The 26004-nt window shown below is 47.6% G+C and overlaps 1 protein-coding gene across 5 annotated transcripts in view; it reads left to right on the forward strand.

Moving 5' to 3' along the window:
- The window catches only part of Shrm (shroom), a 140057-nt gene that overhangs the window by 82601 nt on the left and 31452 nt on the right, over nucleotides 1–26004 (forward strand). For 3 of the 5 annotated variants that reach the window (XM_034320769.2, XM_034320803.2, XM_034320805.2), the window contains 6 exons: nucleotides 11022–11393; nucleotides 12395–12707; nucleotides 13673–13915; nucleotides 13991–14145; nucleotides 14206–15075; nucleotides 15155–16888. In XM_034320769.2, coding sequence (XP_034176660.2) covers nucleotides 11022–11393; nucleotides 12395–12707; nucleotides 13673–13915; nucleotides 13991–14145; nucleotides 14206–15075; nucleotides 15155–16888 — 3687 coding nt within the window. Of the gene's footprint in view, nucleotides 1–10236; nucleotides 10816–11021; nucleotides 11394–12394; nucleotides 12708–13672; nucleotides 13916–13990; nucleotides 14146–14205; nucleotides 15076–15154; nucleotides 16889–26004 lie in introns of those variants that run through there. The other 2 variants (XM_034320796.2, XM_034320787.2) reach the window with 2 other exon arrangements.

Below are 26004 nucleotides of genomic sequence, written 5' to 3' on the forward strand. Positions count from 1 at the left end.
CGCTCGCAGTCCTACGCCAATGCTCGAAGCCCGAGTGGAGCGAGGAGTCGGGGCCGAGGAAGGACCGGTTCTTTCTCCGGTCGTGCGAGGTTCCTTCTGCTAGCCCGTAGGCACGGTCCGCGGGGCCTTAGCTGGCCCTCTGGACCCCACGTTGCATCGTCTTGTTCGGCCGGTCCTCTCCAGCCAGCGCACTAACTTTGGACTCGGAACAGCTTCTCTGCGAATAACCGCTGCGGCCCGCTCATTACCGCGTCCCTCGCGAGCCGGACCGCTCAACTCCGAAGCTGGAATAACTCGCCTGCCGCGCGTTCGTGTCTCCGGAGACTTCAACGCTTGGCCTCAGCGAGCCAACTCGCCGCGCCGAGCCGGTGATTTCAACGCATGGAACGCGCTATCCCCAGTCTAGCGCTCGCTCTGTCCCTTTCTACGATCGATACATTTCATTCCGTCGCTTTCCAAGAATTTATTCCGGACGAATTTCGAAGTTATTGAGAATAATACTAATGAGAATTACCAAATATGGCGCAAAGTATACATATACAGATGCTATTGCGAAAATCGTAATGTGACATTTCTTGAAGCCTTTCTTTTCTAAAAACTGCGTCAAGCAATCAATCAGGTTGAACAAAGAATGGTGTATTGAATGCTCCAGTGTCGAAAACACAATTTGCTAAGTTGTTTCTTCGCAAACTCCATTAGCAAGTAGTAAATGGAAGCAAAAACAGGCTCATTTTTCCCCTTATACTACATTGTATTGCACGTCCTTCGTCTCACATATTTTTACACTTGAATTATGTCTAAATAAGATTTCTCGAATTTTGAATAGGGAACGTGACCAGCTATGTCACAGTTGGTCCTCACGAAATTTGCAGCTCGATGTTTAACTACTGAAAAGCTGACCTCGAGCGAGAATCGACTTTTGTACAGTTACAAATTACGCACATATCGTTGCCCAACGAGTATTTGGACGCTCATTTTTTCAGTTTCTATAGGTAGGTTTCATCATAGAGAAATCATGCGAATCACCAGGGCTTGCATGATCTGCTGATTCATACGAATGAGAGCATCCTTACTTTGGACTGTGATTGTAACGCTCGTCGCATACGGAATGTAACTCAGCTTTTTTTCATATGCTTCTTTTTTCTTTTCGGAAGGCGTTTGTATCTCGGTCCATCCAGGTGTATAAGTTTGGCGAAGTAACGAACGTCTCGTTGCAGCTGGATCAACGAGCGAATCAACTTTCTTCGATTGTGGCCGTGTATAGAAACGCGGCCGCCGTAGGAGGTAAGATCTCGTGGTCTTTCCGTTGCTTTAGACTTGACGCGATGAAGCACGCAAGTGGCTCGATAACTCGCGGCTCCATAGTTACGCAGCGGGACGATACCGATCGGTCGATACGTCATTCCTGATAACTCCTTCCCCCGATAAGGAAGCACCGGCACGGCAAGGCCAGGCCATGCCCGAGGCGAACTCGCCGCGTTCCAGCAATTAATAAATTCACCCCGCGTCCACGTTCCCGTTCAATTTATTTCTCTCTGTGCGCCGCGTAATTTAAGTTGCACCGCAACGCCGGACACGCGGTAATAGCAATATTACTGTAGACACGCGTCACTGCGTAATTTCACGTCTTCTTCTCCTCCTTCATCTCCCTTCACCCTTTTTCTTCTTCTCATTCTTGGCCCTTCTGCTCCCGTGCACGGAAGTCTCACGCTGATAAACTCGATTAAGTTCGTTTCTCGAGCACCGCATCCCGTGTTTGCCCAAACGATTAATAACGTTGCATGGAATGTTAATATAGCAGGTACGGATGCACATGTATAAAACAGTATATTCATATCCCTGTGTCTCGAGAGATGAGGGTGAAAAATCCTTTGAACACTGCCCTGTCCTCTAGGCGCAATATCATTCTAAGCATGCGTTCTTGTCGGAGAAAATGACGGCAAGGTCGAGTAGCTATTAGCGTACGACTTTCCTGACACCACCTCTTTCCGCGTTAATTAATCAGTTCAGCTCGCTGGTACTCCACTATGGCCGCCAACGGTGTAATTCGAGGTACACGCGTTCGCGAAGCACGGTACTAGTCGAAGCGTAAAACTATTGCATCGGTTCACGCCTATTCGAAAGCCGGATCGATTTGTCCAGCCGGTTAATTATCGTTTCGTTTATGCTAAGACGATCGATAAAGTTCCAGGTACCATCCATCCTTCTTGGCTATTTCAAACGCGCGTTTACGCTCGTTTAAGATGGTCAGATATCGCTTTGATACCGATTCGTCGGCTCGATAATCATCTCGTTCCTCTTCGCGATTATCAGGCTACAAGAGCAGGAAGAAGTCAAACGTTGCTAGGATGGAACAGCTCTTGGGCCGTTACTCCAGGAAATCGCGCACGGCGTGTACGCATTTGCAACACGAGCGCGAGCAACTTGTTGCGTGCGTACCAGCGCAGCTTCTTTTCGACGCATTTGCACGTACACGGCAGATAAGGGCCGTGATGCGACCGTGGGAGGAACGAACCGATCGGATTCCTCCTCGGCTTTGAGAGCCTTTCCTCGTTTCCAACCGTGGCCTATTCCGCGCGACGAATTTATTCGATCGGCCCTCGATGCCTCGATCGCGTTCCTTCTTCCGGATGCACGCGTTGCTTCGAGGAAATCTGCATATTATAAAATCTGTAAGAACTACAAAATTCAACAAATTTAGAAAGCGTGCAACCGAATTGAATCAGGACCGTTACAATTCACCTTCGTGGCAAGGAGATCGCGATCGAACGCGACCATCGCTCTAAGGAGCAAATTAGAGAAACACAATGGTCTATCAAGACGGTCGATCGGTAGATCGATCAAAGGAGCGAGTGTGTCTAATTTTTTTCTCGCGTCGGAGATATATGATCCCAGCGATCGTTTGAAGTATCAGCTGGATCTCGCGGGACGAAGAAATATGCAGATAGATAATCTGCGCGACAACAAATGGACGCGCGATTCGACGCGTCGTAAAGCTGAGAACAGTCGTATGAAAGTACATCCTCCTCCCGTGGTGTTATCGAGCCGCATCGCCACGGAATAATTGCTACCGAACACGGAGAATGGTAAATAACAAATTGCGAGGGCTCGATTTTTCTCATTCCACCATCGATCGTCTATCTAACCATCTGCTTGGCTCTCGTTTGCTCTCTCCACTTGTTCTCGATGCTCGGTTATCGAATGGTTAAGAATACTGGCGGGATCGATCGCGATCGACGTCGCTCGCATTTCACGTTGTTCCTCCTCGCGGCGAAGCCGATCGATAAGATCGGCCGCTTGCACGATCCTGGTGACAACGATCGCTGCTGAAAACCGAGCTTCGTGTTTACCTAGTTTCGATATCTGCAACGAAAACCCTCGAGACGCGTCAAAATACAAATTATTTATTTATCATTTCGAGTTGGTGAACCGTGTCATCGTTGATCCGTTCGAACGCGTTCGTTCGCGTGAAAGTACGCGTTAATCAGCCGATGCAATACGGACTTAATGCGAATAACCAACGAACCGTGGGTCCAACAGAACGGTCGAGTTATGGTCCTGACTTTCGAAAGGGAACACGAGCCCTCGATCGCCAGCTCGGTGACCAAAACGGAGAAAATTACGATCCGTTTCTCTTTCCGTGTTTCGTCGTATTTCACTGGTAGCCGTGTCCCGACTTCCGCGATCGTTCGTCCTCGCCCTCTCCGCGGACGATCGCGTTAATAAGGACAATAAGTTTCGCCGGTACCGTGATCAAGAATAAAAGAGTATTTACGCGCTGTACGAATGATAATTCCCGGCCGCTTGTAACACTTTTTTGGCCCGTAAAATCGGCCTCTGATAAATTCTAGATGTTTCACGCGTCCCTGAGGGAGTTTTATGAAGACCTCGGGAGGCACGACACAATTTTTCGAACGGGATTTTCGAAGAGAAAACTCTTGGAAGGATGTTGAAGTATCTCTTCTGGTTATAGCGACCTTTGAGCTACTCTCCATGATTTTTATGTTTGCTTCTTCTATTTATGCATTTTCTCCTGCGGCAAAACTTGAGAAATAATTATAAGCGAAGAAAAATTTGTATCCTATTTTAGCTTCGCATTAAATCAACAGTCAATCCTTGAGAACGAGCGTATACGTCACCCGCAACGAAACGATTAAAATAGAATAGTTATCGTATCTTTCGATAGGAAAGTAAAATCATACTTGAAAATATCGGCTTGCATCATCGGCCGCGTTTCCACGACCGACAAGTGTTTATCGTATGACGTTCACGGGTGTACCGATACGGATCAACGCGATAAAAATCGACATAGCTTGTCGATCAGCGGTCTAGCGCAAAAATCTTTGAGCGTTTCAGCGCGTTCGACAAGCCCGTCGTTCTCACGTGCAAATATGCGTGTTCGACTGCTGAAAAATTCGTTTTATCTTCACGCCGTAGAGAACAGTGTGGGAGAGAGCACAGTTATTCTGCTCTCACGAGTTCTCGAATTCTTATGCTATCGACGCGCAGCGAACACACACAGCGTTCCTTAATTAATCGTTATCGCGTCTATTAACCGAAGAATCACGATACTCTGATCAATAGACTTCACCTAGCATCCCTTTAAATTTGAGAAGAAGCAGAAACTTGATAACTCTTCCTCGAGCGATTACAGTTGTAGCAAGGTGTGTAGAATTAATTATAGATACTCTGTCGTCGTAACATCATCCTCGTACAGTGCAGTACCTACTTGTCTTACGAGCACCTGTTAGCCTGTCGTCTACACACGCAATGAGTTAAATACACTCGATGAACGATTCGATGATAATCGCGAGAAAAGTCGCGTATCGCGTTACGTGGAAACACTCTGAATTCCTGCATGACTATTGAAGATCGGTTTGAACGTCGTTGTAAAATTGTTGTTGCCATTGAAGCTTCGAATAGAATGTTATTTACAACCTCCGATAACCTCACCCACGTTATCGTACATTATTCGTGGCCTGACCTAATAATAGACTCATAAACCGATACCGATACAAAGCATTCGATCGAAGGAAACGAGTGCCGATCGATTGATCGTCGAAGCTTCCTACGCCGATGGGTGTGCCCAATTTCTAAAGGCTTCCGAGGGATACAGGCAAAACTTAAGCGAATGGTGCATTTTCTAAGAGAGACACCCTGTACGGTCACGGCTACCGTGGTGACAGCAATCTTGGCGTGGGCCCACGCAGTTTCGTGGCACAGCCCTGACGCCAACGCTCGATCCACAGGCTGGATCGTAATTCTGACCGGGGAAGAAGAGAAAAAAAAATCGAATCGCGGCCGGATTTCCATTCCGCGGCCCACGGATTCCCGTGAAACGCTTCCATCCAGGTCCTGTTCCATTAGCTGGCTCGTTGGCCTGAATATTTATAATTCGAGCCTCGAACGACACCCATGACGAATGCCGAGCGTTAATGCTCGCTGAATTAATAGCCCTTTTAAGAGACACCTTATCTCCAGCTTAATGACCGCTCTCCGCGAGTGCAGAGCAAATGGCGAGCGTTTATTCCTTGTAATTTCTGGCATTGCCGATCTCTCCTACTATATCGCGTCAAACGTTAATATGCCGTCTAATCTCGATTTACGGTAACGAATGGCCGCGATTGCCGCTTCTTCAACTCAAAAAGAATTAACGACGCTGGACTGCAGGCGTTGTAACGTTTTCCAAGTGGGATTTATGCGCTCTTAAGTACTCGACTCGGCATTCTAACCACGCCACTACTAGCACAGATCGGCACGACACATGAAACCTTAATAAGGTCGATAATTCAACTAATTTTTTTACCACAAGACCTACTTAAGAATTTAAGTACTTGGGAAAGTATGTCTATTCGGTTCGATCAAGATAACGTTCAATGACATTGATACCTATATTTTAAAGTAGAATGAAATAAAACGTTTGATACTTTAATGGGTTATCTAGGATGCCGGTGAACCCGAGAACGTTACTTACCCCCTGTTAACTCGAAGCTTCCGTAATAGAGTGCTTAATTATCAATCAATCGGCAGCTGTCTCGAGATTCTCTAACTCGCTTTCGAGTGGTTGCGCGTTCGTTATGCCAGTTACGTTCTTCATAACGAAAGCCCGTTATCGTCAATCGATCTACCTTTTCCGCTGTTCTTGCCGCGGTAATTGCCTTCCATCCTGTCGTTTTGCACGCTCGAGGCCGAGGACAGTGGGCTCGCGTTGAATTTACCGCTCGAAGTGATCGAGAAATAGACGATAAGCACTCCCGTACGTCTGTATGGCATTCTATACGGCTAGCCCGTTTAACCTCCTCCCGCATTCCTCGTCAATTTCTTTTCTTCCAGGCCCGCGTTCGACGCGAGGAACGCGACCCCTTGCGCGTTGACCTTCATTGTTTTTCCATGGGGAGGATCTTTTGCCTCCTTTCACGATGCATCGATGAATACTGACTGGGAATTTTTACAAAAATAACTAATAGAATTGTGCTATGGGAAGAAAAGTTTCCTTTCATTTACCATGTTGAATTTTCTTACCAAAGGGTACTCGTATAGATTCGTAAAAATTCTCTTCGATAGTTTCATTGCTGGATCACGAAGTAATCCATAGAGAATAGCAATTCTCTTCCGTGGATACTTTCACCGATTTAATAGCAAAATTTATATCGTAGTCTCGGCATCATCGAAACGTCTTTATCTCGCGGCAGCTTGATAGATGCTACCTCGCCGCCGTTAATTCCACGCGGCGCTCGATGAAAATAGCGCGCGGATTACGGTCGAATTAAAATCCGGCTGGAACGCTCGCTCTCGATCGTTCCTATGAATTGCACGTGTGCCGGTGGTGGTAACCAGCCGACGAGACACGGATCGCATTAATTACGTGATGTAACGCGAATCACGTTCTCCAGCCATTCTTACATACTATCCTTTTTTTTCTCTCCGATGTCTAGTCTGCTCGCAATCAGTCGATTCTTCTTCCGTGCGAAAGTCGAAGGAGTCTAGTTAATCTAGACGAAGAGACGACGTAGAATTTCATTCAAAATAAATAATCAAGAATCCTTCCTCGAAGACAAATTTCAGCAATTTTCTCGTCACGTAGGTACACGAGTTCACAAACTTCTCTTCGCCCTTTACGCTTGCGAAACGCGATACTTCTCGCGCTACCACCGATTCTACGAACTTATTACACGTCCTCCTAACAAATTCGCTGACAGTCATTCCTCGGTCGCTTGGTTCGCGACCTTGCAATCCGAGCGGCGCGATAAACCCGCTGGAAAGAAGGCGAAGGAAGGCTGGCGAACAGGGGAAACAACCCTCTTAGAGAAACGCGCGTGCTGGTCGCGAATGAATCGGCGGGAATTTATCACAGCGAAACTCGAGGCGACGGGATGGCCTCGCTCGGCAATTAACGCCGGTGATTTAAGCGTATACTGGCCACCTTTCAACGTCTTTCCCTTCTTTGACTCTCTTTCGCATGCGTGTATTCTCGCGGCCATCCGCGATTCATCTCGCCTCTTTCGTTCGTCTTCATTTCGAGCACCGAAGTTTCGTTCCGGTTCGGTGACTTCGCTTCTCATACACCTGAAATTCTTTAATCCACGTCCGCTTAATTCGCTCGTGTCTCGTATTTTCTTCCGTTCGACTGCATTCCGTTCTTTCCCGCTTCGTTACGTCTCGTTACGTTCCATTCAGATTCGTTCTGTCGTACGCGCGATTCCATTCCATTCAGACGCGGCTCGCTGCTCGCCTGGTAACGATCTGATAATTTAGTCTTGGCTCGCGCGAATTTTGTTCCGCGTTCCATTTGCCTTCGCGAAATTCGCGAAATGAAAATGTTCGAGTACTTCATTTCCATTTCAACAATCGCGTAGCAGCTACTTGTCGAGCTATCAAAGACGATTCCCCTTTTCATTCGAAATTCTTTCACTCTCCAGTGATTCATCGTTGAAAGGACCCAAACACCCATTCACACGTTCCTTCGCAATTTAAACAACCTTCGATAGCTCACAAAGAAATGCTGCCAAAGACTACGTAACTTCTTGGCACAATAGTTCGGTTGTTTCACTCGAATTGCAGGACAGCATGCTATTTCTAATGTCCGCCGTTCGCATGATTCTCTCGTTTAAAATTTTGACAGTTCCGACAGAGAAAATTACACGTTTCATCGGGGCTTCGCGTGTTCGTCGGGCGCGATTACCAGGATCATTGTTAAACAATTACCCGAAGGAGCGGCGCCCAGCGGAGCGGAAATTTTGTTGTCAGCATCGATGCAAGTGATTCCTTGCGCGAAAGGAACCAGGATAATCGGTGACAGGTATCTCGTGCGAGTGAATTTACATGAGAAAAGCGCATTCACGCATCGCACCGACCTACTAATCCACAATTGATCGCGATAGGAGAAGAGAGAGGTGCGTTTAAGAAACGAAAAATCGTCGGAATTTCTCCGTGACGTTATTAAGCGTCGCGTATTTCAATCGCCGGAGGATCGTAACTCTGTCCCGGCTCGTCTATTCAGGCCTCGTTCTTATTATGCGAAACTACGGGCGCCGACACGCCCACCATAACGAATCCAATTTAACGCACGCTAAAGATCGTGAGTTCCTAGTGTATACGAGGCATGATAGCGTGCTTTTATATTCAATTTATTAGTCGTGAAAACGACTACCTAGCTCCGACCGTGTTTACGATCGTCGTCGGTGCACTCTGTGAAATTCGAGGGTCATGTTTCGAAGTGCTTACGTTTCCAATCCTCCTTCCATCCATTTACGAGGAGTTATTAAATATCCGTTAGCTTATTGCCACTTGTCAATGTACGCCGAAGCATTTATTAGCTTACACGGAGCATTCATTTCATTAGCCGATCGACGGAGATCGGGCCACGATACCTTGTAAGACGGTCGATCAATCGTTTTTCGCGTTTCAATTCCGACTTGCATACGGATCGGGCGCATACTTTCGCTTATTACAAAATCGTTTTCAGCCGCGTTTTGCAATCGTTGAAACGGCGGAACGCAGCGTACAGTCCGCGGGAAGCTACGATCGTGTGCGGTTCTACATCAGGCCGAGGATGTAAAAATCGCAGTCCAGTTGAGTTTGTTCCTTTTTATTCTAGCTGGTAAACTTGCAGATGCGCCGGTTGCAGAGGCGCGTGCACATAAATATACATCGTCACGAAGATGTTCGTACCGGACGCGAGACAGCACCGAGCCTGTCCCCTTCTCGATTTCACGCGAATCCCTTATTCCTCTCGGGTTTTCGTTGGACGTCTCGCCGTTCGAGACAACGGTGTCCATAGAAACGTTCACGGCGCGGCATGGCGAGAGGACAGGGCAGAAGAATCGCAACGGATGTTCGCTTCTACCTGTTGGTGGTAGCGTCATCGATCTTGATCGTTCCGAGCGTAACGACGCGACGCGACGCGACGCGATGCGCCGATTGTGCTGGCGTACGCGCGATGCCTCTGAACAAACGCGGAAGAATCTGGGACGGACTATCCGTATCTCTGGCGATCACGGGACAAGTCGCGATAACCGATGATGTATAGCCGATTGTTCGTTCGACTGCGAATCATTTGGTTGACCCACATCTCGGTCACGAGATGACGATGACGATGGCGCGCTGGTCAACTGTGACACGCGTTACCGTTCTCGTTTCGACGAAAATCATTCGGAGAGGTCACGCGTGGGAAGCAATTTTTCTTCGAGGACAAATGAAGGTAATTTTTTATATGGTTAGGGAGTGGCAGATATTTGCTTTGTGCTTCGATACGATAGCTTTTCATCGTGAAAAGGTACGGTCTCCACGTTTCCGGAACGCATTTAAACAATATTCCTTTCTCATCTCTTACACACCCATTTCACGGATGCACAATGTGGCTGTTGATTAAAATGGACACTATCAAGCCCAAATCTTGTCAGCCCTTGTGCCCTCAGCTTTCTTCATTAGCAACGCGTTTGTTTCATCAGCGTTAGTAGGACACACCTTCTTTCGTGGACTTTGTTAGGTGGTAATTTGACCATGGGATTTATCAGATCCAAAGATTTCAACGATAAGGGGACGCGCTGTTTGCGCGACTCATCGAACGCGAGCGAAAGGTTAAGCGAGAGGCCGTCGGGGATTTTATCGCGGCGCGGACACGCCTAGCGTTCGATTCGACTCGCACCTACTGCTGAACAATGTACTTCCTCGCGAGAACAAATTGATCAGTAAGTCGCAGCTCGTACGGGCGTGTGCGCGGAGATTCAACAAAGATCTCCGGGGATCTAGATTCCCGAGAACACGTGCTTCGGGTGAAAGCAACAGCGGTCGTAATTTACGCACGACCGTCGTCGATCAGCCGCGATACCGGCGGAACCGCAGCCGAGACTAATAGCGAAACGCTCGTAAATACGTTCTCGATTGGTGATTTTAATTTACACGGTACCGCTCCTCGATATCCCGGTATTCAGAGCCGTTCAATGGTTATCTTAATTAACCTTTCACCAGGATCGATTAGAGGTAGCGACGCGATTGATTTCCACGCTTGGGAAAAAAGGGAAAACGTTAGTCGCGATCGTTCGATTCACCGATCGATGCTGAGATATCGAACGTCCGTGAATGAATGATGCCTAGTTTCCATACGGAGACGGTGTCAGATAACGAGACTGGCGTAAGACACTTCAAGCTTTACATCTTGATGATCGTTGCAAGAATAGTACGGGGGATATTGCGATGGAGAATTTACGTACCTGCTCGTACCTGCCTCGAGTGCTTCAGAGACACGAGATTGAGATACGCTCGACCGGAACTTCGAAATCGACCCGGGAATCCGTACTCCAGGAATCCTCTTTGGTACGGGCGAGGCCTTTCTAAATCTCTACAGAGTATACGAGCTAAGAGCTCATTCCCTGTGGTGTTCGACACCTTTAATCCTCGTACTAAGACTATTGTAGTCAGTGAAGTGGTGAAACTCGAAGCCAGATGCTTAGCAGTATTCATTGGAAGTTGTGTAGAGGCAAGATGAAAGTTAACCGATCCGTTTTTGCTCGATTCCGCAGGTGTATCCCGGATGGCGGGGACGTTGGTTACACGATGACGGAACTGCAACCGTCGCCGCCGGGATATCGAGTCCAGGATGAGGCCCCGGGCCCACCTTCCTGTCCTCCGGGCCCTTACAAGTACGCGAGTCACGGCCACGGCAGCGAGCCTGCCAATTTCAAGAGTGCCTCGTCGTATCCTCAGGAAGGCTATGGCCTTAAGCAGAGTCCGTCTCGGACGGTGGCTTCTAACGAGTACTATCGGCGCAGAAACGACGGCAGGAGGTCCGCGGAGAACGAGCACGAGGCTGGCAACGCGGCCAAGAAAGCCACGGTTGCCGGTTACAACGAAAGTCACAAGAAGAATACTGCGGGTTATAAGAACGACAGCGGGTACGACATTTTTTTTCCTCTTTCATTTTCTTTCGAATACAATGTATTTTAGTAGAAAAATTAAGAGAAAAGTTTTCTATAGGTTCATAGGTTCAAAGGTGACTAACCGCGAGCTCGAAGCGTTGATCTTGAATTTCTTCCTTTTGAAAGCAATTTATCTCGCGATAAAAAGTGAAATTCCATCGAGGATCTATCCCTTGGCTTATCACTTACCGCACTCACTCTTCCTTGCAATTTATGTGCAGTTTGAAAAGTGACTGCGTTTAAAGCACTGATGTCGAGCGGTCATTAAAGTTGAAAGTAAAGCGATTCTAATTATTCCGCTCTACTAATTACGCAACACGAGTACATCCCAGTTTAGCCGGTTAGAAGGAAAAAAATGATTCATTCAAGAACTCATCAACGTTATCGTGGAAATGAATTGTTGCCTCCAGTTGGTTGAGGAAAAGGGGGAGACGAGTTTTCACGAGTTGTTGGCGCGTTGCTGTTTATCGAGCGGCTTTTTACACGCGAGATAAGAGATACCGTTCGGCAGCCAATTAGAGGTTCGCTGTATTAGTCCCGACACACTTAGATTTCGCGATAGATGGAACGTAGCGTTCCACGATGGCGTTCCGTCGCCATGGGGACCACGTCCGAGAACGACGTCGCAATTATGGCCTGATTATACGCGTTTCCAGTTACGTTGAACTTGTTCACCATTCCATAAATTACGGCTACCGCATCAGCACGCTCTCGCATCCTGCTAATAAAGTGGTTCAATGATAACTCGCGAGCGGATACCGGGATTACCAGGGAATAGTCCTGCGAGTGATTCATCGCGCGTCGAGTGCTAATAACCAAGTCGATTCGCTGGCGTATAATTGCTGGTACGCGAGCAGGGACGGTTAGGGATGGATCGGGACGAGAGCAGGGCTTTCCATAAACGATCGGTTGCAACGACCAGGCTGGCCGGTTGAAGCGTGCCGTTAAAGGATACGTTTCCTTGTTTGTCGGGACAGGTACAGCGAGAGCCTCGGATTCGACAGCTACACGCTTCCTCTCAATGAAAGAGACGAAGCGTCGCCACCACCAACGCCACCGGTCAGAGACGCGTCCAGCCTCAAAGGGGTCTGCTATGGACCCGGACACGAGAAGTATCCGTCGTGGCCGAGCGCGCCGGAGAGACACCCCGACGAGGACGTTCACGGTTCCGGGCACAGCGGATCCCATCGTTCCAAGTCCTGGACCGATCACACCAATTACCCGAAGGAAAAGCCTGCTCAATACACCAGACCGCACACGAAGAGGCCCAATCCCACGTTCACGCAGCAGGTGATGTATCTTCGTATCCCGTCGCGGTCTTTGTTGTAACCTCTTGATGCTCGTTCACGCTCGCCAGTCGACGAGAATTCCAGTTTTTCCCCCGAGCTGCACGGAAACGATGCGTCATCGTGTCAACGAAACCATCTCGGCGAACATTCCCTCGCGTCCGGGGATGGTTACGAAACGGAAAAGTCATTTGCAAGCGGGCGAAACGTCGCTTTCGAGCGTGTTAACGAGTCACGAGAGAGCTTATCGTACCATTTTCAGCCAGCTCTCTGGCATCTCGGTATTCAGTTTCACGATGTCGACGGCGACGTCCAACGAGCAAAGGAAGTTTAATTGGTCGAACGTGTCGCGTTAAACACGGGGAACGACGGGTAGGTCAGAACCTTGGCTAAAGTCGTGCTGCGCCCTAAAACGGCCAGCGTAATTAATCTCCCACACCCGCACTCTCCTTTCTCTCGGTGACATAATCGCGTTGTTGCGCCGCGCCGACTTCCTGAAAAGTAGGCCAGCAATTTCGAGACGAGTTGTTTCACCCGGCCGACCCGTGTCTCCGCCTTTTAATCCTGACGCGTGTATGCCAACGAATTCCAGCCTTTCCAGCCAGAAGAACGCCACCGTTAAGCGAACGTGTTAACGCGTCGTAATTCATTCGACTTCGCCGCGGTTCGATTTAGAATTCCCTTATTAGCTGGCCTCGCCTTTCGACAGACCTGTCTAATTAGCTCGTTACCCCTTGGAACGCGATTGAAACTCGTCGAAACGCGGCTTAAACTGATACACCACCAGCAGGAGAGGCTCGTGCGGCGAAAGGCAGAATGCGATTCAAGTCGATTTACGTTCGCACTTGTAACGCAAACTTGCACGGCAATTATGCAACGCGTTACCCAGTTCCCTTGTAGATACAAGGATGTAGATGGGGGAAACGCATGGTAAAGCACTTAGAAAGAACAACGATTATCGCGTTACAGCTGAAGACGGTGATGGAGCGATGCGAGAAGATCCCGGCGGAGACGTTCGAGTCGCGTAACAGAAGCAACGTGGAAGAGGAACCGAGATTGTGGCCTCGCGTGGATCGCGAGGGTAAAGCTCTAGGCGACGCGGAATACGTGGTGCCATCGCCTCCTGAACGCGAGCAACAAACCGCTCAGACCCTCAGCCATGCCGATCTGGAGGCCTACGTTAGGAGTTATCAAGATCCGCAAGTGTCCCAGGTAAATTCTCACCGATTGGTTCGATGACGCGTTTAATAGACAAATTGTTTTACCGATCGAATTTTGGTTTGGCAGGTGGACATTTACAGGGAAGGAACCCTAACGCAAGCAGGCCTCGAAGAGTACACGAGGGTGCAACATTCTCAGCAGGCCAGCTACGCACAATCCGAAGGTTATCACAGCTACGTGTCCAGTGTAGACTCCACGACAAACACACCGTTCCTCGATAGGTACGTAGGTTTTCTACCCATTTTATTTCAAAGTATTTACGCTCGAAATCGTTTGTTTAGATTGAGAAGAGACAGCGAGGCTGTAGCCCAGAGACCAACCTCAACCTGGGAGGATACCTCGAGGGAAGGAAGAGACAGTGTGGTGACCACATCGAGCGGAAGTGCCTCCAGCAGCGAGACCCTGAAATGGCACGGTTCCATGTCGGACGTCAGCGTATCGAGCGGTTTACCAGCGAGACAGGGGGCGTCGGATCGATGGCACCACGGTTCGATGTCGGACGTTAGCAGCGTGAACGGTGGAATTTTGTCTCAGAAGGCGAACAACGGGTGTCACGATAAATGGCAAGGTTCCATGAGCGACGTCAGCAGCAACGGTCTTTCGCCGACCACTAAGGGCAGACACAACGAGAAATGGCCGGACAAGTGGCAAGTTTCGATGAACGATCGCAATAAACAAAGCCAGGGCAGACCTAGCTTACCGGCTGTGATCAATCATTGCAACGCATCCACCAACGTGACCGATGTTTCGTCGTCGGTACGAGAAAGTAAATGGCAGGAGTCGAGTATCGACGAGGAATCGTTGGTGGATAAAACGCAAAGCAATTCTCAGTGGGATAATTCGGCGAGGATCGAGACTGATAAATATGGATCTCTGGCTCAGCCGATGCCGCAAAGTCCGATACGTCAACAGATTGGCCCGACGACGCCTCAGAGTCCCGAGAATTGGAATCCGATTCATGGATCGATGTCGGACGTTAGCCAAGCGAACGGACTTCCGTGTAGCAAACAGTTGATCGCCCATAGCGCCAGAGTACAGACCCCGCAGAGACATCATTCGGAAAGTGTGCTTTATTTGGATCGAGAAAGGAATCAACGCAAGTTGTATCCGGTCAGCACGACGCAACCTCAGGAGTCTACGCAGTCCTCAAGGTATTTATTTATTTTATTGTCATCCCTCCGTTTTATTAAAAACCGTATATTATATAAAACTTGCATCTTTTCTTTTCAGAATGGCGTCGGCATTGCCCCAGCAACCACAAATGTCGGTAGCAGAGCGTATAAACGAACTAGAGAAGCAACAGCAGCAGCAACAACAACAGCAACAAATGCGCTACACATATTTGGATCCAGAAAAGCGTCACAGAGTTTCCGATCCTACTCTAAAGGCCATACAGAAAAAGGCGTTGCTCTCTTTCTACGAAAGACACCATCAAGCATCCTGGCGTTCCGAGCCACAGTTGGCTCAAGGAGCAGCTCCCGCGCCTCAAAGCCCGCCCCCGCAGCCACCTCCTCGACCTAGACCACCGTCTTCGAGACGAGCCAGCTCTGCTTCCGATTACGCCAGTGGTACCTGGAGGGAAAACGGTAACAGAAATCAGAATCAAAGCAACGGAGAACTTTCGAGTCCCAAGCATCAGCACAGCAACAGTTGCGGAAGTTTGTCCACGGATTTATTGGGCCCGGTGATAGTCGGACCAGCTATATCCATCGACGATTGGGTGCCCGAGAGACCGCCCAAGAAACCTCACCTTAGAAACGTTTATAACGATCGCGTACCTAGCCCCGATCTGCCTCCACCTTCTCCCCCAACGGTGACGGAAAACGAAGTTCACGACTGCGACGACCCACTACCACCTCCGCCACCGGAACTCAGCGACGATTGTTTTACGGAAAACCACCGCAAACCTGGTAACGCGCACCATCAGCCGGATGAGTCGAAGGTCCGTGAACGATCATGCGACAGACACAAGCTGGAGCGACACTCTATGAGAAGATCGAAGCACGGTGCTAAGAGAGAGCACGAGAAATCATCTGGAAAATCGTCGCCCAATTCACCCACGAAAACCGTGTCCCAGGAACAGGAACAGCATCAGTTCGTAAGGTCTGCCATAGCACTGAAACACGTAGACTCTGAAATGGTGCTGGAGAACGGCGTATCTGCCGGATTCGCTACTCATAGAATGGTAGCTACCGGTCGATCTAGTTTAAGATACCCGTCGACGCAAAAGCTGATGGTAAACGGTAGAGTAACGCCAGCGAGAAGAATCTCGGAAGAACGAAATTTCCCGAACAGACCACCCGCTCAGCTACCTGATCTGATCTCGCAACGATACAGCGATTCGGGGAATCAGAGACCCGCTCCTCAGGTCCCTGTCGAGCCAAGAATCATCCGTCAGGAATCCATGAGAGTGGACGGTACGCGGATAGATGTCTCTGGCTTGATCAGAAACGACTCTGCTCAGAGATTAGAATCGTCCTCTGGTCAAAGACCGCAACCACAAGTGCCTAAAAGTATCGATAAGAGTGCCACGACTAATCAGTCGAATCCGACGACTAGACCGAATTATCTGCCCGTAACAGAGAATTCAAAGTGCGCCACCAAATATTTGGAGGGTGGAAATCACGGATTCACGATCGGTAGTCCGGTGAAGACCGGCTACGAAGCCAATTCAAAGATGTTCCCAGCCGAATCGAGTCCGCAGAAATATCACGAGCCGCCAAAGTACGTGCCGAATCATCACCAACGTCACGGAGACGCAACGCAAAGGAATTATTACGCGTTGCCACCAAAGTACATCGATGCGCCGAAACAAAAGCCTCAACCTCAGTGTCCTACGGATAGATACGGTGGTTCCGGATCGCCCAGTTCTCCACCTCCCCCTTTGGCGCCGCGACAAAACACGCCAGGAAGAAAATCGTTGCCACCCCCGCCTCGACCGGCTCCTCCTCACCCGCTTCAAGGGTAAGTCTTATACAAGCTTTTAATTAATTTCATTGCGTTTCGCGTCAGCGCGCGATACGACAGCTCGTACAAATAAATTTCAACATCTTTCGCTTGCTCATGGAAGACACCGCAACGGCGCGAATATGTTGCTGCTTTTCGGCACCCTTTATGAGCCGCGTTTTATAATCGCTGGGATCTCGTCGACCGTTTGCATTACGGTCGTCAATTAGAGGTCTCGAGGGTCGAAACGTCTATCAGCGAGGCAAACGGTATGCGATCGTCGAGCAGTTTTCTGTAATTGCGACGTAATTGAATGGTAAATGGCTGCCGCGGTGGTCACAGTATCGTTCATTATACGCATACACCGGGACCCATCGTAAGTTCTTCTTATCCTACGATCGATCAGTTGAATTAGAGGTAACCGCGAGTACACCTTCCCTTGCGTTGTCAACGGGCCGCTTATTAACGACCCGCGAAGATCGATAAATCACTCTGGGAAACCGAGCAGACGCGAAAATCCGCGAGCATCTCTCCGATATGCCATTCTAGTCCAGACAATTTAACAGTCGAACTAGATTAGCTAATGACATTTTTAATCTTCAGCCCCTGTTAACATGAAATATAGAAATCAATTTAAGGGTAGAAATTTCTCATTAAATGTACTATTACGTACTGGAAGTTGATCGGTCGAACGACAAGTTAACTCGTCTTAGCCGTTTAAATCCGTAATTCTCGAGGGATCGGGACGTCGATGCTGATTGTTCGGCAAGGTTCGGTTCACCTGAAAGATCGTTAATTATTTTCTCGTTCGCTCGTTCGACCGAATCGCATGCATTACCATGAGATTATCATTGCAAATCTAACGGTGCCCATTACCGCGTTGATTTACGAGCCTGTGACTTTCCCTGAATCGTGACATTATTCGCCGAGATACGAACTTGCTTCTCGAAAAACGTTTATGATCTGTTCTAATCGTTCAGTTTATGAATTTCTTTTAAATTCTTTGCAACATTCAGCGTTTCCTGCGTTTTAAACGGTTTCTTTGAAATTATTAACGAGATTAGTATTATTAAAATGAAAACGGTACCAATCATGATTACAAAGCAAGAACTCGGACAAGGACGGTCAGACACCCAAGAGACACCATCTTCGAAGAACGTAGATTCGCTCTGTGACTCTTTGTCTATCGGTCCGTGATTTTTTGGGTCACGAAACAATGTCCGGTTACTTTGGTAGCCAATGGAAAGAGAGGAAAGAGGAAATTATCGATAAATAAATAATAATTGCAAGGATTCCCCGGCCAGGTCAACGTGGATACAGGATGTTGGCTCGATCTCACGGGGTGATAAGTCTTTTCACCTTTCTTTTGTTTCGTTCTCGCTCTGATTGGGTGACCAGCTGGGTCTTCTGTGACGGTCGAGCGGTCGTTCAAGTGTTCGTAGACGAGGTTCCGACCTCGCGACACGGTTCGCGGAGCAAACGTTTCGATTCGCTACGACCTTCGACAGGAAGAGACAAGAGATCTCCTGAGGAGTAACAGAACCACTGGTGGCTCATATCTTCCTTTCTTTCTTGCTCGCGTTTCTTCTTTGTTCAGGGCATTCGAGCCTAAGCGCAGCCTTCTTAACCTTTCGGCTAAACCGAGCCCCGCGAGGTAGAAATGTCAGAAAAAAGGTTACCGTGTGCCACCACGGGCGTGTTTGCCTGTTCTTCGGTGCTCGATTATGCTCAACCTGGCACTGCTCTCCTCTGCGATGGAACAGTTGAACGCGTGAGAATTCCACGACTATTCGACTAATAAAAGATCTTTCTATATTATGGTTAGAGAACCTAGGCTAGAACTATGCTTATGTTGAACGTAGAAGCAAAATATATCTTTCAGACTAAAAATATCGCTTTTTAGAATGCGATGTTGTCCTATTGACTCATCGTCAGAGTGACTACATATATATATTGAAAAATCAACAAAAGTATTCTAATCTCTCTCTGCTAAATCAGCCTAAGGCCAGAAACTTTTGAACCCTCTTATCTAAAGTAGAACATAATTCCTATGATTCAACTGAAGCTACTTAATCGTGTTTGTGTTATTTCTAGTTTTATGATAAAATTCAATTCCTTGCATCAGCCGTCCGTGACTCCCGTAATTCTTGGATAATGAATTAGAGAGCTAGATCGACAGCGTGCGCGAGAAATCTTGCGATTTACTTTTTCTTCGATAACATCTGCTTAGCACTCGGAACGAGAAAAGTGCATCGATTCAGATCAGAGATTCTATTCGAGACCAGGGGTAATCTAATCGCGCAATTGCCGTACGATTACTCTTCGGCCTCGAGCAGAAATCTGTTTTCACAGGAAGTGTCTCTCGGCTCGATCGGTGCAATTAAAAAGCCCGCGAGGAGATTCAACTAGCCAACGATCGGTTCGATAAGAGAATAATCTACCATAAATCGAAATAATCCGAAAAAATGCGCTTAAAAGTACAGAAACCGCCTTCGGAACGAGGAATTACGCGGCAACCTGCGGTTTTATCGCTAATTCTTGCTGCTCTCGCCAATGTTTTTCGCTTTTCCTCGCTTCGAATACGATGCTGTAATTGCCTCGTTGATTCATCGTTAACGATACTCTCTAGACAAACTGTGAAAAATAAAAACAAACGAAATACTTATAAAATCCACATCCACGTGGCTCGGTTTACTCAAAAGATTGAAATTATACAGGGATTTCTGAGAAACTGAGTTGCTGAAATTAGACGATGTTCCTTTTCGAAACATTTCATCAGTTTCATGATTGACGTGCACGACTGGTTTCGTTTGAAGCTCAAGTTGTTTTAACAAGCTGCATGCTCGCGTAGCTGTAGCTAAAAAGGGATCATCTCTGTACAGTGTCATGGTGATTGCATTGATCAGCCTAGGTCTCGTCTTCTTTCGCTTGCCTTTTGTTTCACGTTTCGCCCTTTTCTCGATCCGTTGCCATCTTTTCGCTTCTGGACGAGCCAGTAAAACTCGTTTCGCTGTATGTTGACACCTTGCGGCTGTACGAAGGCAAGACCGCGACCTCGACAGGGTAGCCAGGGACTACGTTGTCAGGTATCGCTTAACACCGGTTACCCGTCGTCGTTCCTTCTCTCCTTCGCCACGTCGGATGACACCGCGTAAAGGTATAGCTTGAAGAAGAAAAACCCGCGCTATGGTGTCGTCGAACAGCTGAAAGGATACCTATTTCAAATAATCACCAAGTATCGTATTATTCGAATTTCGGTATCGCGCACGCTCGGGACCGAGTACCTTGGATCCGAAGGGAATGTCAGGTGTTAGCAAACGGTATTTGATTATTGATAATTTTCACTATCGATGAAATAGTTCAACATCGCGATCGATGATAGGGAAGGAAAAATTTATTCCTTGTTTATCCTCGTTTGTTGATTCTGTCGGTCGTTGCGTGGCTGATAATCGCTTTCGAAACTGGGAATTTTATTTGCGTTCCACGAAACGGCACGCTCCGAGGAAAAAAAATCAGCTGTTTGATCGCGGAATCGATAGATTATCTTAGAAATATATATACTTATCGAACGTGGTTATATTTATCGATATTCAATCTCGTGAAAGGAAACGCGAAGGCACACCGTCCAGTGCAATCGTATTCTTTATCTCTGCGGATGTGCGTTTTGAAAATTAATCCGCACCTAGGTCGTCTTTGGAATCTGAAGAAAAAACATGTAATCGTGACGGATATTGTTCGAAGACGCTAAGTAATCAAAGAATTTTAACGCGTTGATTGCCATGACGATTCAATGATATGAAACACTTGAAAGAAATCTAATTGGAAACGATATTCCAAGCGAATCGAAATGCACTTCACACGGTTCGAGGTTCGAGCATTCGTAGCAAGAAGCATGGCGCAACAGAGCGTAGCGGCTTAGCGCGTCTGCTAATTATAAATTGCAATTAAAAAGAGAACACAACGCGGAGTTATTCGTCTCAGCAGAAGTATATTATCGTAGCTGGGAAACTCGAGTATGGTGTACTAATTCAAGCCAGCACCTTCCACGCGACACGGTAACGTCCTCCCTTCGTGCAACATTCGAAGGCGAGAGACTCGTTTGACGACTCGCTAAGGAACCAGGTCAATTGCATGCAATCCTGACTAATTCTAGGCGGGTTTAGAAGCGATAGTGGTAACGCTGGTAGCTTGTTCCCCTTCGTTAACCGGCCGCTTAACATCCGACTAGAGAAGAAAGTGTTTCCGAATTTCGTAACAACCAGCTCGAGCTAACGTGTATATTGCACCGTTTCATTTCGTTTATTTGCGCGATTTAGACGAGGTAATGATACTGCCGAGATATTTCTCGAAATCCTTTCGACGGTAATAAATCGATAATTAATATTATCCAACGATATATTTTTACGATGGACGGCAACGCCTACCGCGAGTCTGCTCGGTATTCTCTAGATAACCCGTTATTGAAACCGATATACACGCTTAATTAATCGCTCGTTATAACGCAATAATTACAGCTTTCCCCTGCACGCCATCTTATAAATTACTTTGACGCGTATTTACGTATATCTACGGATTCGTGCAACGAACTCTTCTTCACTGCTATCTTCAAAGATTCTTCTTCTATAAATTTGTATTTTATCTTAATTATTTCGCCTCGGTAATAATCACTGAAGTTTATTAAGTTCGTTTCGTTTTATAAACTTTATTTTCCACAATTATCTCATTTATTAAAAAAGAAAAGAGTGCAGCGATAAGCTGCCCTTTCACAGCGACTTATCGTTAGTCGAAGCTGAATTTTCTCAGCAAACCTTTCACATTTTACGAAGGAATCTGGTCGTGTCTAACTCACTTGCTTCAATGCTTCGACTTTGACTCGGCTCAAAACGAAACGTCGCCATTTTCTCGTCACGAAAGAGACGAGTAAGAACGAAACGACAATGTAGTATACGATGAACAACCACGAAGACAATGGGCAGCGAGTCGAGACCAGTGGGCACCGGACACGGGCTCACGGGAGCGTCTCGAGGAACGGGATCTCTGCGGCGACACTCTCTATCTTACGAACAAATGATTAAATTGCTCGACATTATTAACAAAGTAATTTACCGTTAGTACGCGTGGCAAGAGATCGTTTGACAGAACGATCATCGAGCACACCGCGATAACTTCGATCGATCGATCGATTTTTCCTGCGGTAAGACAGCATCGATCGATGGCTGGCTCCGCCGTGAAAAACGGGGCCTCCTCTTGCTTGCACCTGGATAAACACGTGTGCCACCTACGCACCTTTCATCGACGAAGCATATCTTTTCCGTTCGAACGATTCGTTTCGACGAGCCGGAGCCCGGTTTCATTTAATTGGATCCCGCTAACATGGATTCACGATTTATTTATTCCTTTGTAAAATTTCAAGGCGAAGGAAAGGCAGGGTGGATGATCGAGGGAGCGAAAGTATTCTCGCGATGCCACGTGGTACGAAACGGCTTTATTATTACGATGGGTGGTCGTAGAGAACTGGGAGAAGGAACAAACGCGTGCTTCTGAAGCTTGCGGGACGATTGTTCCGGGCCACGTGCGGCCCAACTGGCGTGCAATAAAGGCTCTCGGCTCGTAAAGTTTCCGGCGTGTTCGCAGTTCGAGCCGCGAGCGGCAAGCAACGACCGATCCGACGACGAACGACCGCATAAACAGGTTGCGTTGAAACGCGACGGACGCGGACGACCGTTTCACGACCCCGTCACGATGCGGCCGAGGAAATCGTTGACCGCCGCTCTCGGGAAAATTGCCGGGGGTCAGTGACATCCAGCGTGCTAACCACGGTTACTGTTGCACCTGCAGGAAGAGGCGACGTTAAACCGCAGATCGCGACTACGTTGGCCATCTTTCGAGAGCGTGGACGTTCGTCTTCCGTGCGAGACAGAACGCGGAGAACGAGCACGCTCGGGCGACCGCGACAACGCGATATAAATAGGGAGGCGTGCTATGAAAACGCGTCTCACAGACGCTCGCATTCCTGGGAATAATGTTTTGCCAGAGAATAGCGAGAAACGAACGCGTGTCGGACTCTTTGGAACAAGGACGACTAGTCGTCATGGCGTTCCAGCACTTCGGAGCGTGTGATCCAGCGAGTATCGGCGTAGTTATTGACTAATCGGATGATGAATAACCGCGATTGGTGCCAGTCAAGATAACGCGAGATAAGGATTTCTGTTTGGCGCGGCCGATGATTTCAGAGTTCTGAATGAAACAGCGCGCAGCAATTATTTGAATTTGTAACAGCTCGAGAAACGATAAAGAAAAAAGAAAAGGAATGTCTTTCGTACGCGTATAAATGTTGGCACATCGTACAAAGAGTCTGTTCCTTTTGAATTTCGTAATTAAACATTGAATTGTCCGTGCAGTTTCACTTTCAATTTTACTTTCATAATACACCACAGCAATACGTACGCGTTCTAGAATCGTGTAGTGTATCATTTTAAAATGTTACACTAATTGTAAGTATCAGCTATGAATGCGCATTCCACAGAATCGAACGTGACGTGCGCATCTGCTGCAAAGCTGTTAGAGTTTGCAGAAAAGACACTGCCTAATTCGAAGGAATTTTCCATGCTGAAAATTTGGGAAACAGATGGTAAGGACTGGTCATCTGGCGAGCAATTGCTGCTAAGGCCATAAACCTACGGTATCTCCTATTTTCTACTTCCGATCACTGGACGATGACTAAAAGAAAAAAAGAGAAGAAAGACTTTCTAAAGGAATTCAAAGCACGTAGTCGACTCGAAATGAAAAACAGAGGAAGATCAAGATCAAGAAGATCTGTTTTACGAGACACAGCTCCGGGCAGTATAAGCAAGAACCTCCGTGGATCGCGGCGTAGCAAATCGACGTGGATGTGTAATCGTGGTGTTCGTTAAAAATCGGTACGGTTCTCGATATTTAATTGACAGCGTCGCGCGAAATTACACGAGCGTCGCCGGCGAATTTATTAAGTCGTGCCGACAAATAAAAGGACGCGGATTTGATTAATGGACGAGAGACATCCAGCTCGCGTTTCACGATTTTCTTTATCCTCCTCGACGCGAGTTTGGAGCCGCGTCGAAACCGCGTTCGTAGACGATCCAGGGTCGCGAGTCGACCGGAATAGCGACCGCTATATAACGCGGCATTTATACATCGAAAGCGTTACGACCGTCCGGAATAGCAAATGACATCAACCGCGGCAGAAGTTGGATGGTTCACCTATGCGGGCACCAACGTCGTTGATTGCTCGTTTGATGATCTAATTAACGCTTTTCGTTGAGATCTTTCCGTAAAGTAACGTCGTATCTATTACAATGTTCGCGCAGTTTTGTTATATACTCGGCGTGCGTGAAATAATTCTTAAGGTATTCTCGGACAAGACGGTCAGGGATGTATTTTCGAAACGTGTAACTAGCAGACGTAAATCGTCATCGTTGGAATTACGAGTTCTATCTTAGCTCTAGGATCTAGTATCCGTGCAATTTTCTTCAGCTATAGATACAGTCGTATTTTTCGAGTAAGAATAGTTTGCGGTCGATTCGAGAAGCAAACTTTCGCCGCGGTGCCTCCGCCTTCGACTATTACGATAAGAGAAGTGGCCCCATCGTCCTCGTTTTCGCAATCTGTCATTCCGCCCGGCGCGACGGAACGAGAGCGAAGTGTAAACGCACTTTCTACCGCCGAGTTTTTCCAACTGTCCACGGAAGTTCACCGATAACCGCTTCATTGATAAATGGGGACAACAATCGCGGTTGTTGCGGTGAAGTTACGCAGTTCAAGAACGACACGGTTTTTACATCGTATTCTTCCAACCTCGGTGAATAATATTAAATGCCTTTCATGTAAAATCTTTACATGAAAATCAGCTATTAGGATAGTATTCCAACGAACAGAAAGTATTCGTTTTCTTTTTTATTTTATGTTTGGCGGATGTTCAAGAATCCTGTCTACTAAATCTCTTCGTCGAATTATACGTGTAGTAACAACTATTTATAACAACCCGTTGTGCGATATTTGTGATACTGAATGCCAGTATAATAACGCGTTTCTCTCGGCGAGACATCTTCTTTGGTTAGCTGGAGTGTTAGAGACGGTGAAGGTGAAAAACGAGGAACTGGCTTTTGGAAAGCTGCCCGGTTAAACCTTCTTCCGTCACGAATTCGTTGAATCGCGGAGCCGTGGCATCAGAATAGAAATCCAAAGGCGGGCGGGCGGCTCGAGATGTATGCAGAAAGGGTGAGTTTTCGTTTGTTCGTCGATCGAAATCGTATCTCATCGTTTTGTTCCCGTATCGTTGCCGAGAGAAAGGAAGAGCCCGGGATAAAAAAGTAACGGTGCCGGTACATGCGCCTCGCCGGTATTACTCATCCTGAGCAACATATGCACCTTTTGCCCAAGAGCGACCATAAAAATCAGGTGAAACCGGGCCGCTTGGACACGCTTCTTTCTCTACCGTTCCTCCTTTCTTTTTCATTTTCTTCCTCCTCGATCCACGATTTTATCGAACGTCCACGCGAATTCCATTCGTCATCGAGCGAAGTACTTATTTTGACTGGTACGACTCCGAACGATTTCATACGATCAATCAGACGGGAAACACTCCGAGGGACCGTGTCATCTTCTGCTCGTTGTCGTACGAGTAGCCAAATACATATCTACCACGAGATAGAGATTGAGATTGCGCGACGAGGACGCCGGTAATTTCAATCGATCGACGGATCGATCGATGGAAAGGAACGAATCGGTACGACGTGGAAGAGTAGAAGGGTGAGACAGGTCTTGGTCGAGCATTCAGCCACGCTTGTGCGTCAAACTCACTTACCTACGACAATCGCCGCAGGCTGTGCCGGTTTTCTGTCTTGGGACGAGCACCGGGTCCGCTCCGATCCTGCCTCGCAGACCTGTTATTACACGGGAATGCGAAAAAGGAGGACCGGACCTTCGCGGATCGAGGAAACTGTTAAAAATGTATGACCGTAGCTGAACACGCCTGACCGCCCTTCGCCTCTAATAAACGTGGCTAACGTACCGAGGAAGACTAGACGTGCCGGGTATATAGAAAAGATTCGAACCGTTCAGAAATAGTCGATTTTACGAGCGACTATGATTTCCTA

Source organism: Osmia lignaria, chromosome 9 (genome assembly GCF_051020975.1).
Source record: "Osmia lignaria lignaria isolate PbOS001 chromosome 9, iyOsmLign1, whole genome shotgun sequence".
Classification (NCBI taxonomy): Eukaryota; Metazoa; Arthropoda; class Insecta; order Hymenoptera; family Megachilidae; genus Osmia; species Osmia lignaria.